General features: G+C 42.6%; 1 protein-coding gene across 1 annotated transcript in view; it reads right to left on the bottom strand.

The window, feature by feature from the left end:
- Positions 1–7946: 7946 nt before the first annotated feature.
- The window catches only part of LOC103912416 (ubiquinol-cytochrome-c reductase complex assembly factor 1), a 46705-nt gene continuing 40842 nt past the window's right edge, over positions 7947–13809 (bottom strand). Inside the window, exons 8-10 of the mRNA XM_009318677.1 lie at positions 13453–13530; positions 11882–11995; positions 7947–9157 (exon numbers count right to left, since the gene is read on the bottom strand). Of these exons, the coding sequence (XP_009316952.1) occupies positions 9023–9157; positions 11882–11995; positions 13453–13530 (327 nt within the window). The 3' untranslated portion in view covers positions 7947–9022. The remainder of the gene's footprint in view (positions 9158–11881; positions 11996–13452; positions 13531–13809) is intronic.

Here is a 13809-nt window from a genome sequence, read left to right as displayed (position 1 = left end):
CTATAAGAGCAATAGCTTATGTGGTCTTTTAACATCTCCCTGGAAATTCTTCAAGGAAGGGACATTCAAACTTAGGAGTCTGGTGCTATGTGAATGACAATACTGTCCACATGCTGTGTATTTTGGGATTAGTTAACTCCAGGTTCCCAAAAGCATCATGGAGCTATTTTGGAGAAACAATACAGGCAGACATTAATATGTGATTTAAAACGCTGTTAGGAACGCACCACCCAGAACACAATGCAGTAGATGAAAAATTGTGCACAGGAGGTACACAGGAGTCCCCAGACTGCAATGCGGGCCTCTTCCACCCCATTCAGCTCACTTACCTTGGAGCTACTAAACTCCACAGAGGTTAACCAAAGAATGAAGAACTGGCTGGATAGTTGATCTAATCATCTAGCCTTTTATCTACAAGTTACAAAACCCCTGTACATTAAATTCATCCAGGCTAAATTAAGTCATCTAAAAGCTAAATGTCTGCTCTCTAATAATCACCGGGCTATAGTCAATGGAGAGAGACAGCCATGCCTAAGCGTGAACCAGCACATTCAGACACCAAGTTCTAAGTCAGCTGGGATGAATCATGTCCCCAAGGGACTATCACTCTCCATGGTCTACAGCTGGAGTGGAATGATTAGTTTAGATTAGCTGTCTAGTTTTTAGATCCCTGAAGTCAGAACGAACTCTTACCAGGACTGTGCAAACTGCAAGAACAGAAGCAAAGGTACATTTAATCAGAAAATTTAAGTTTCCTGCCAGAGCTGTGCTGCGATGCAGCAAGCAGGTGCAGAGTTAGCAGCCATGGACAATAGATATAGGACAAAATTATAATACAGCTGCTGGCATAGAAGTGTTACAGGTATAAATAAGTGTTAGAGCAGCTTAAAAGAATGACATTAACTTAAAATGCGAGGTGAACAGCCAAACACAATGTAAGGAAGTTTGGGGAAAAAAGTAAGGGAAGGGGCTATAACATGATGGGCCTGTTTCTGGAGCTGCTTTGCCAGGATGATAATGTCACCTTGGTGATAACATAAAAGAAGGGTAATATCACCCTACTTTTTGCCTTCCTAAAGAGCTGAAGAGAGTGTGAATTTTAAAAAAAAAGTCATCAAATGCATGTTTTCTGCCAGATAAACAACTGCTGCTGATTCTGTAAAGTAAAGGGATTTCCACTGTCTCCAGCTGGTGTTTGGTAATGATCTACTCTCCCTCCAGTAATTTCTCGTGGACCTCAGCACATGAAAGCACATACCACGTAAACATCTCCAGCCGAGCTTGTCAGGCTGGGCTTCTTCAGTGTTGGTGGGGAGAGGCAGAGGTTTCTAGGGAGTCAGCTACCTCACCCTGCAGCAGACATCTGAAACAGGTTAGATGAAATGTGCCATGAAAGTGCTTATCTCCCTCCACTGAGCAGAAGGAGAGCTCAGGCTGCCAAAGTCAGTGGCAGAGGTTTACCATGCAGACATCTAAAATTAGATGAGAGGTACCCTGTCCCTGCTGTCTGGCAAAGAGATAAATGTCTATAATTGGCACCATACAGACTGACTGGCCAACACAGGATGTGGGAATCACATCAGCCAATTTTTGCCAGCTAAAAGCAAGGATCTTATCTGGAATTGTTGTCTACACACCTTCTGCAATCAACAGAGAAAGACAAGGGGAAAATTCCCTCTGGCTAAACACACACCAAGTCCCACTTCCAAGTCAATGTCCCTAGGCAGCTATACTCTGGCTGATACCTGGGATCAGTCAGGATCCAAGCATTAGGCAATACTTCATTCTTGTGTCCCACTATTGATGTTCTTGGAGCTCGCCAAACACAAACACCTTGCCTGGGCTTTCCATAAAATGTACCTGCTGCTTCCTCTTCAAGCACAAATGGAAGGGAGCCTGCCAACTTTTTTCGTGATCGTACAGTTCTTGGAGAGCACTCACCTGGGAACACGAGAAGCCAGATTTGCTCCCCCCTCCCCCCCCTTTATTTCAGACTGAAATCCACATCTTCCACCACAAAACATCATGGTGCTCAAACACACTTATCTATAGGCATTTCTGGAAAGCAACTACATAGCAATGTTCCACTGTGCAGAATTCACTGGCCAGATGTAAACAGCAAGTGCAGCTAGATGAGAAAAGTCCAAATTTTAGTTCCTGCACTGAGATCTGTGTCAGCACTGAACTCACAGAGCAAAGTCACCTCCAAGTTTTTTGTCTGAGGTTCCTGACCATGGCATTACAGAATCATTCTTCTAAACACAGCGGCAGCACACAAATTCCCTGTTTCATTTTTTCCATTTGTATGTTAAGACTCTTCCAAATCAGGGGAGAGACAGCTTTGCACCCACTCAGCTGAAGGAGGGCTGGTTTTGGCAGGGATAGAGTTAATTTCCTTCCTAGTAGCTGGTACAGTGCTGTGTTTTGGATTTAGGGTGAGAACAATGTTGATAACACACCGATGTTTTAGTTGTTGCTAGGTAGTGTTTATACTAGTCAAGGACTTTCCAGCTTCCCATGCTCTACCGACTGAGCAGGCTGGAGGGGCACAAGAAGCTGGGAGGGGGCACAGCCAGGACAGCTGACCCCAACTGGCCAAAGGGACATTCCATACCGTGGGACGTCATGTTCAGTATATAAAGCTGGGGGAAGAAGAAGGAAGGGGGGGACGTTTGGAGTGGTGGCATTTGTCTTCCCCAGTAACCGTTACGCGTGACGGCGCCCTGCTTTCCTGGGGATGGCTGAACACCTGCCTGCTGATGGGAAGGAGTGAATTAATTCCTTTGTTTTGCTTTGCTTGCGTGCGCGGCTTTTGCTTTACCTATTAAACTGTCTTTATCTCAACCCACGAGTTTTCTCACTTTTACCCTTCCGATTCTCTCCCCCATCCCACTGGGGGGGGGACTGAGCAAGCGGCTGCATGGTGCTCAGTTGCCAACTGAGGTTAAACCACGACAGAGGGCACTGGACATCAGTTGCCAGCTATAGGCCAAATGATCTAACCGCTAGTGATGGCAGGGAAGGTAGACAACCCTACCTCCTCCACTGGCTCCCTGCTCAGTGGTATGCCCAGCATATAGGTTCTTTCCAGTCGCCACTCTGAGGTGCCTACCACCCATGTGCCATGTAGTGAAGCCAACATGTGGCCATGGAGTTGCTCTGGTGGTCCTTCGAGGCCCAGCCCTGAGCTGCTCAGGGTGCCGATTCACAGCTGTCATGAGGAGGACCACAGTGTGCCTCTTCCCTAGGCTGCTGCCCTGTACTGAACATGTGAAAAAGCACTTTCAGACACCTCTTCCTTCTCTCCTTCCAAAGGAAATACACAGAAATAGAATTGGGCATTGTAACATCGATGGGTGTAGTTACCAGCAGGAAGAAGGTATGAAAGGAAGGATGTGGGACAATGAGCAAATCCTCATAAGATACCTGGCTTTGACAGGATGTGGAGCAGCCCAGGAGGCTGGCAGGTGGGATGAGGAATGAACGAGCCCAGCTCACTGTTTTAGTCAGTGACATAATCGTTAATGAAGGCTTTGCACGTGTCAGACTCCTTGCTTCCTAAATAAGCATGAAGGAGCTCTTACCTCCTGGGAGAGCTGCAGTAGCATGCCAACACCAACAGGATCCAGCCTCAGCAAGGGTTGTTGCAGGGTGCTCCTACATGAACATACCTGCACAAGACAATAAAACAGGACAGTAGATATTTCTGGTTCCTGCACTTGTGTGCAGGAAATTGTTTACACTAGTCTGCCCCAGGTCCCTTAAGCAGATCTATTGCCACCTGACCTAAACTCCCTGGCTGTTCCCAGCACATCACATCTGGAGCAGCCACTGCAATATAACAGTAGAAGGTGGAATTATGCTCGTGTGAGCTCCTGCTCTGCATTCACAGTGGAAGGATGAGGCCCAAACATCTCTTCTGTCCCACAAGTGAGCAGAGCAAGCTGTTAAGCAGGTTGAATGACTGTAAGCAAAACAAGTACTCCCTCAACATGTTCAGCAACTTCAGGAAGAACACATGTAGGATGCACAGGACAGCCCTAAACACCTGAAGAAGGGGCAGTGGTAAAAAAAAAGCAGCTCACCAGAGGAGTCTGGGAAGGATCATGAGACTATTAATATGCAACTGCCCCATCATAGTGCAGGCCAGGCAGCCCACAGCACCAGTGGCTGATACTCCCTTTACAGGCAGAGAAGACAGGTGGATACTTCACAAGCACAGCACAATTGCCTAAGCAGCAGAGCCTACCACTCACTCATGTTGAGGCTCAGGGTCTTTCCTATGTCCTTGTCAACTTTCCCAGGCTCCTGTGTAAGCTTCTGCCCTCTCCTTGACTTCTCAGACCTTCAGGAGAAGACAGACTCAGGGCCAGGCTGTGCAGACACAATATGCCCAAAAGATGGAGATATTGCTCCCTAAGGCATGCTGCAGAGTGGTAGAAGTACCATCATCCAGACTGCTGGAAGAGGTGTTAATCTAGCCTTAGGACACCAAAGGCCCAGTCAAGAATGATGCAGCACTGTTCAGCAGAAAGAATGGGGCACAGGTTTATCGCAGTCTCTTGTAGAGAAAAGAGCAAAAAAGTCTTGATTAGAGTTTATTATACAAGAAGACAACAGAGATCAGACAAAGCAGGGCAAATGTGAAGAGGCAGATGGGGAGGGCAGGAGCCTATACAGCGGGGCGTCTACTAAGAAGTTAACTACCACCAGCATCATCTAAAAAACCCCCTGTACTAGGCTAAGACTACAACCAAACATCTGAACTGGGGCCTGAGAAGCTGGAGAACATCACAACAGATGACCACTGTATTTGTGGCACAACTCTATTAGCAGAAGAGTTAGAAAGCCACTCAGTAATTTCTAGGTATTAATGTAAACATTTACAACTCCCAACACTGGTATTTTCATCTTCCTGGAAGAAAACACACAGTCCAGTTTTGGAGCTCAAGACAGGCAATGAATTGTTCAGCATACCTGTAGAGGGGATCAGCAAACTTCTCCAGATGCTCAAGCAGTACTTCAACACATCTCTGGGATGCAGACAACCTTTGCTACATGCTCAGGATTAAGCCGGCCCCACAGAAATGCTATAAGTAGACTGCACCAGGTCTACATTGATTTGAATTTCTGAAGGAAGACCTCCTCTGCAGGGTTTTGGAAGTAGGAGAGTGTGGAAAAATGGGAGAGTGGGTCACAGGGTATGACTCTGGGTATAGCTCCCACTGTTCCTCAGAGTGGTGTCAGGCAGTGGGATACATCACAGGGCCCATGCTTGCAGAACCAGTCAACCATCCCCTCCCAGCTGATGCTTACCCTCCCACGGCTTTGCTATTCTTCATCCACTCCACATTCATCTAATTTAAAGCTCAGGTGGAAAAATTTGCTCTTACTCAGTTTCCAGTTTCTGCTTGCCTTATTTGCCAAACCAAAGGCAGGGTAAGTGAGACAGGACAGTGGTTAAGTCCAACTGCTATATCAGGAGCAGCAATTCTGACCTGAGGGCTTGGTGTGGCAGAAGCATGACTAAAAACTTCACTTTATGGAAGGTGAGGATAGGAGTCAGAAATCTGGGAAGTGGTAACTGCACTCTAACAGGGCTTAGGTGCCTGGACAGTACAGGAAATTTGGAGATCAAGGATGCCTGTGCTCTTAGCACTGCAGCTGTTTAAAGAAGCAGGAGAAAACCGTTAGATATGAATACCAAAAGGCGGTGTGAACACAGAAGCGAGATAACACAGAAAAACATTTAACCACCTAAAATACAGAGTAGGCATCGAAGGGTATCAGATGAGTCGCCCCCGAGGACGCCCCCCCCCCCCCCCCTCCATCTCCAAAATGTCTCAGACTATAATCTGAAGCAAGAGACTTCCCAAGTTTGGCCCTGTGGGCAAAACATGCACCTACTCTCCCATTGGTGCGAAACAGCAGAGAAAGAAGGGAAGACGTTGAGTGTTGGCCGTTCTTTTCTGCTCACAGAAACAAGAAAGCCAAGATCTAGCTGATCTAAGTGCTTCCTAAAGGCTCATGTCTCTTGATTTTAAGACACCTGGGAAAGCTGGGGGAACAAGTCCTTTGGAATAATAAGTGTTGTCCAAATTCCATATATGAGATAGAGATCAGCTTAGATGATAAAGTGCTCAACATGGCTCCTTCCAGAAGAAGTGCGCATGGATATGTTCACTTAAAATACAGTATGTGCCCCCAAGCCAATGCTCTGAGACCACTTTCAAAAAACCCAGCAGCATAAGCAAAGAACTGTCCGTAAGCAAAATATCGTCAATCATTCCCTCTGCAAAACCATGAAAATGGGAAAAGATGGGCTTTACAATGTTTGGTTAAAAAAAAACCCCTGCATTCTGCTGCACTTGACGCACTACTGTACATAGGAATCACTTTTAACTGCTAATCATTGCTGCTGTAATGCTTGCAAGGTGCAGATTTTGCTACTGGAAATGTATTCTCTCTAAAGGACTTCTAAATTCTGGCAGTAAAGATGTCATATGTAAGATATTAACAACGACATGTTTCTAGTCTATTGGCATGCACCTCTCAAGAGTAAGAGGTCATCCAAATCCTGTCTCCAGGTAACTAATGGCTGGGAAGCAAAGTCTTCTCTTGTCCTATGTAGCCTCCAGTGTATTTTTCATCTCTAACAGATTACCCTTTTAATTCATAGACAGTTTCTGCCTTATTCTTGTAACAGGCCCCACACACTTCTGTCCAAAACACACCCTGACTGCTGGCTCAGCTCTGTAACAGCGGGGTGGTTGAAGGCATTTTATGGAACAAGCAGAGAGACATGATTATAGGTCTTTATTCTTGTATTAATAAAAAGTGCAAAAGCAGATGCCAATCACCACAATCTGGCACCATGATTTCTGGAGCCTCCTGCCCATAAACACAGGAAAGAGTTCAATTTTGACCACATGGTTGTCCCATATTCAGAGTACAAAAGGCATTGTCATCTCCAGACTAGTGACCCATGAATTCTACTAGCATGCTGGCTTCACAGCATCAGCACCACAGACACTACACAACCTCTGACCTGTGCGCAGCACCAGGGTGGATGGTGGTGTACTCCCAGTCCTGTGTTCCCATGGCATGGATAATATGAGTCCAGGTTTAAATTACATAGCAGGAAAGGGGTTAAAGTTTAAATGGCTGTTTTGTATATGAATTAATGTATGTAGCTTTGAGCCAAAATATCTACCATTAATTTTTCCACCTATTTCAGGAGCAGTAAGATACACAAAGTGAAGTTTATTTTGGTACTTGGTATACTTCAGTCTCATTAAAAATAAATTAATCAGCAAATTCCTACACAGCTCAGCCTTCTTTTATGTAAATACAACCCAGCTGTAATGAATTACAAGGTGTTATTATCTCACACACACTGTATAATACTTCACACATAAGAGGTTTCTCTGCTTAGCTCAGCTTTCAACAAAAGCATCTTAAATAAACTGCAAGCAAGTTGTTTGGTCTGTAATGTTTTCACAGAGAAGGGATACACCTCACACACAGAAGGTTTCTTTACATGACTCATTTTATAAAAAGTTAAACTGAGGAAGTTCACCTTGGAAAAAAAAGTAACAAAATGCCTTTTTTATACACAGAAGGCTCCCTAAGAGAAGATTAAAAAAAAATGCAAGCCAGTATTTGGGAACCTGTATTCTGCATCCCACTGCTCTTTACACAGAGAAGGGATGTCAAATATTCCCCAAAACACACAATATGAAGAAAGCAACTTCAGAAGGAAGAACAGTCACAGCCAGGCAGTCACACTTTCACCAGATTAAGGATTCACAAATCAAGGATTAATTTCACAAATTAAGGATTACCACCTTCAACTTTTGTTTAACAGTTTTATTAGGAATAAATCCTGATATTATAGAGCTTATTCTTATCAAAAGCACACATGGCACAGAAAACACATACACATCAACTTTATCCAGACTGACATTTATTATTGACTAGGATTTTAGACAGGAGAGAAGTGAAAACTGTTTTAGTTACTGACCTGGAAATAGTCTGGTGAACCATCCACCTACACAGTACTCCTCAGCCTCTGCTGATTCAATCAGTGGAGCTCTTGCTCCCGTAATTACTATGTTGGTGTAATTTGCCTGCTCAGCCATACAAAGTTTTCACTGGGGTTGATAGGTCTTGTTAAAAAGCCCTGGACTACTACTTTGGGGGATGGAGGATAGCATAATCCTGTCCCATTAAGAGTCACGGACAGAAACAGGGATGTTCTTTTCATAAAGAAATTCTTAGACCACAACTCTAAAAAGAATATGGAAATATCAGCAAGGCAGACTGAAATACCAAGTACTCTGAGGCAGCTTTTAGTGACAGCTCAGCCATGTTTTGGACTTTATTGTCATTAAGATGGCTAGAGTCACAGAGGATTAGTGGGGACTGTGCATTATTCTTTGCATCCTCCTATCCTTGTGCAACACAGCAGAGTTCCTGAAGGGATTTTCACAGAAAACCCTTCAGAATCTGTTAAAGCAATTCTTAACTCCACTAAAGCAAAAATGGACCATTCCATCTTGATATCAGGCTTTTAAAATACATTAACATCTAATATGCAAAGCTCAGATTTGCATTCACAACCATTCAGTGAGCAGAGGAACACCATTATGTCTCTATGTAGCAGCTCTCCAAATGAGGCAAAGGACAGAAATGTCTTCTTGAGATAACTCTAAGTCATGGTAAAATATCTGGTTTCCTAAAGACAGAAGGCAGGTCTTTCAATTTGTCAGCAAGGACCACTCAATGCCATAAAAATGACAGAGGTGCTCAAGCCAACCAGCATTTATTTGCGGGTGAATATTCAGAAGAGTATGGCTGTCCAATTTGCTACTGAGTCACCATGGATAGGATATCTAATTAAATATTTTCTTTTCAACAGCAGATTTTCCTTCCTGACCTCACAGCCTCAGCCCAGTTCAATTTCCAACATGCTTCCCAAGCTGATCTGACAAATTGATAGAAATGTCAGGCACTGATGCGCTCACAGTCCTTCGTCATTGTAAACAGGGGAAAGGGGCTTGAGGATGCTGCGGGCGTTGCTCTCCACGAGTGGCCGCCAGCTCACCTCGCCTGTCAGCAGCAGGTCCTCCCCGCTCAGTGCATCCAGGTGCTGTACCTGCAAGGACAGGACATTAGTGCAAGGTGTCCCATCATCCATCCAAGTTCCTCAAGAGCTACGCAAACACGTTGCTTTCCAGAAAGAAAGCAGAACAGGGAGATTTTAGCATACTTTGCCATTTGTGTGAGGTAGACCTAAAAAGATGATTTACAACTGCTTAAGCGTCATGGAAAGGTTAGGAGATAAGTATCTGCAGATCCACTGGAACTAACTGCATAAGGTCGTCTACTAACATCTTAGTTAATGCTTCCTCTGGAAGTCTGGCAACAGGACAAAGAAGAGCCACGCAAAACTAAAATGAGTCATTTTATCTTCCCAGCAGTTAATTCAGATGACACACTGCTAGTACCATCATCTACATGGAGTGCTCTCATAAAAGTGGTTTCACATAGACCAAGGCTTTTCACTATAGAAAAAAAGCCTGACCAGCAGGAACACCTGAGATTTATAATATAAAAGCACATGAGCTGGAGAAGATGAACATGGAATGAACACTCATTCTCGCAATACAAGAAATACCTGGAATCAAATGAAATTTTAAGATGCATTGTGAGCAAAATAAAAAAATTCTTGTCACACAACATAGGGTTAACTTGCTTCCACAGGACACTGTAAACAAGGGGGGGGAGGGGGAAGAAAAAGTCCATCAAGGGTCATTAAAAGACAAAAACACCACCTCTGGCTCAGGAAGTCAGTAAATGAAGATTGCTAGGAGAGCTGACCAGGGAAATAGTACACATGCTTGCTCTGTTACTATATTCTTCTCTGGCATCCACTAATAGCCACTGTTAAAGACAGGCTCAGCAAGAAATTGTGGGAAAGACCTCTTACACAAGCTTACTGGAAACAAAAGAGAGTTTGACAAGGAGTTTCTCAACAGAGGAAAGAATGCACCAATGGCCACAGAGGGTCAGACCGAAGAGCCACCTAAGCACAATATCCCATTTCTGACAGTCATCAACAGCAGATACCCCAGGAGGAGTTAAGTACAACGCACAGATACAATGCTATGTTCCTCGTTTATTTTCCCTCCCTCTCAAACTTTGTTAGTTTGGGGATTTTGAGCCTGAAGTGGTTGTTGCGAATTTAATAGCCCTGGACAGACTTCTCTTCCATAAACCTTGCCAGTGGCTTTGGAACCCATGTGCAACTGTAGCATCCCAAACAACCTGTGGCAACGTTATGTCCCCGTGTTCTTTTATCAGTGAACAGCCTTTCCTTGCTCACCTTTCATATGCCTTCAGGATTTCCCAGATGTGTCTCATTCTTTCTCAGCTGTTTTTCAGGCAGGGGATCCTACTCATCGCTAATAAAGGAGCTGTTTCATGTTATCCTTACTGCTCTTCTCTGAGCCTTCTTCAGTTTGTTTTTTGTCTGTCTTGATGGTCGGAACCCAAACCATACACATTATTCAAGATCACAAGGGTACCATGGATTTAAAAAGTGGCATGACAGCACTATTTTATTCTCTATTCCTTCCTTAGTAGTTCTGAGCATGTTTTACTTTTTTTAAACACCACAGAGTGCTGAGCTGACATTTTGATAATACAATTATAATCTCAAGGACTCATTCCTGTGTGGTAACAGACAGTTTAGAGCTCCTCAATATATAAGTAAAGCTGGGACTGTTTTTCTCAAGTGAATCGCTTTAGAGTTGTCCATAGGAATGACCAGTCTTCTGATTCTTCCCCAGCGTGCCACATTTATCTGTGTGATCACTGTTTCCTATTCAACTGCTGACAGCTTCTGTCCTATCCTTTGCTTGAATATACAGAAGTGCAACAAATTCCCCACTTGGCAGTAAGTTGTTCCAAATTACATATTTTTAATATGTTTTTGCTCCCTGCCAATCTTCAGTTTTAAACTTTCCTACAGCCTCACTGATGTTAGGCATCAGCAACCTTAAGCATTAAATGAAGTCTGTCCCTCCGGAGAAGCCCTCTAGCATTCCAAAAGTGTCCTCAGTCCCTTATAAAGTTCAGCCTTTTAATTCCCACACCATTTTCTCAAGACGCACACTGAAATACTGTCTCTCCAAATCTCTATCTGGTCCTGAATATAGCATTGGAAACATTACAGAGAATGCTGTTGTGGAGGTTCTGGTCTTCAATTCCCTGTCCAACAGCCTACACTCTTCCTCCAGAACCTCTCTCACCCCTTTTCTGTCTTTGGTACCCACCTGGACTATATCCTACCAACATTTCCTAGAAACCTGGTTCACAAACCTCCCAAGGGTTGAGAGGACAAACACTACTTAATATTGTTTCCTCCAGGTAATAACTGAAAGAAGCAGAAATAATTCTGGAAAACAAAACCTTTTACTTCTTTCCCACAAAGATCATCAGGAGACTTTCAAGCTCTGTGTGCTATTTCACTATGAAGAGGATCCCAACTCCGCAACATCAATTGTAATTCTACAAGTTGCAGCCCATTTCTGACACATTTTGACAAGCCCCTCCATAGCATAGGTCCAGAAAAAGATGAGCAGGATTGCTTTCAATATTCTGTGAACTTCTCTGCAGCCATTTTTCATCAAACTGCAATAAACATCAGCCAGTTTTTATATTTTTACCTTGTTCTCCTTAAAAATAATCACTGAATATAAAAATCAGCTATATTTATGAGAACTGAGCTACATAGTATGCAAGCTATAAAAATAAATATTTAATATTCTAAACAAGAGAATGAAGAGAAGTTGCACTATGAGCAACTTGCGTGTACCTGTTTGCGCACATATTCTACGAGTAACTCCAGATGCCGAGGGTCCTCACAGTTCCTGTTAAAAAGGTTTCTCCAAAGAGCAGCTGCCAGAACGTGATCATCAGACAAGATTCCCTATAGGAAGTACAGAGAGGGATTAAAAACTGCACATGAAGAGGGTCTGAACACAAGACAACCACATTACTCTGCCTGGCAACTGCCAATATTAGCTGTCTCAAAGCCCACAGCTGCTACGGATGTACATATGAAAAGGCATCAACATCACTCTTTGCCAGAATGGAAAAACAACCCTGGCCTTAAATTAATTTACAGAGCAGCCTGTAACAAATATTCTGGCAAGTTAATTTGGAAAAAAAAATGGGTCAAGGTATTCCTAATGTAGAAGCTGGTAATTGCATTTCTATGTTATGATATCTTTACCATAAAAATTTTGGCCTTACAGAAAAGGCAGCACCACCTCACAGAATTGTGTGAAGCCCATTGACACTTGGAAAAGAAAAATTAAAGCATATTTAATACAATGTTGCAGAAATGTAGTCAGGACTTTGCTATTTTGCTTTGCTTCTCTGTTTTTCATTCTAAATGAGAAAGAGAGAACTCCTCATCATTAAGAGCTATCTAGATTTTTCCAGTTAAATCTAATATTAAATTTGGCCTATAGAAGAATCACATCCATGAGCGCTTTTTGTCTAAATTCTCTCCCACTTTTATTGTCTTTTTAGATTATGTGGTGTTATCACCACAGTCTCATAACTCCTGTCTTCTGCAGACACATTTGCCAAAAGCAAGAGAGGACTTCAAAATATTCAGTTAAAAATAAAAAAGGTCAACATTTGTCTTTAATTTAACTAGACATTTTGTTTCCAAAAAGAGTGTCAACAAAAAGAGAAAAGGGAAAAAAAAAAAAAAAAAAGAGGACAGTGACAGGCAGATACATCCTGGCTATACTTAAAACTAGATTAAAGACTTGCATGCATAACACTGTCCACAACTGTATGAAGTTTACATTTACAACATATTAATAATGCAAATCATCATGCAAAAAATAATATCACCATGTGAATAAGAAGAGCATCTGAAGAGGAACACTAGAGCAAAAAAATAACTACTAAAAGAGATGATGTAATTGTATTTTCTTCTTGAAAGTCCTGCAGACACTTGTGCACAGTGGTGCTTTTGCCTCCCCATATTATTAGATACTTTCTATAAATACCCTCTTACATAGACTCTTTATAAATACTCTCTTTGCTTTCAAAGTATAGCTGAGTACAATGGGATCAGAGGGAGGAAATGATTTATTGATGGTCAAGCAGTGATGGCGAAGCAGTACAAAGAACACCCCTCCTTCCATGTCCCATGACTTAAATCAATATGCTGTGTGCTTTCTTTTTTCTTAAAAGCACTTTAATTCAAGGCATAAGATGATCACAATAACTAAGAAGTCTGCTTCCATAATGTAACAGTTCTCCAAAGATATGTATGGCAAATGTTTTACCCATGTGGAGTATTCTGTGTTCATAAATTAGATAGTCTATTTGTTCTTGCACATTCTCCGAAAACATCCTTCTTACCTCATCATATCCAAACAGAGCTGCATAGAAATTTTCTACCATGCTTCTCAAATCTTCCTTTAGAACAACAGAATTAATCTGAAAAATAAACCAGAAAACCATCTGTATAGGCTATAAAGAGGAGGTGATTGAGAAAATATTATCAGTTTCACTCTGAGTAGGCAAAGAAGAAACAGTGCCTTGGCCCACAGTTATTTACAGCCAAATCCTAACCTATGTTAGTGCAGTCAAACATTTTATAACAATGTGCAATACAGCTCTGTTAATTCTGTACACAAATGAAAGTCACTGTTACTCAGAATATATGAAAGGCAGAAAAATCCTCAGCCAACAGCACTGACATATAGCTACATGAGC

The sequence above is a fragment of the Pygoscelis adeliae genome, unplaced genomic scaffold (genome assembly GCF_000699105.1).
Source record: "Pygoscelis adeliae isolate BGI_AS28 unplaced genomic scaffold, ASM69910v1 Scaffold72, whole genome shotgun sequence".
Taxonomy (NCBI): domain Eukaryota; kingdom Metazoa; phylum Chordata; class Aves; order Sphenisciformes; family Spheniscidae; genus Pygoscelis; species Pygoscelis adeliae.
The sequence above is the reverse complement of the archived record's forward strand: the minus strand, read 5'-3'. Positions and strand labels throughout refer to the sequence as shown.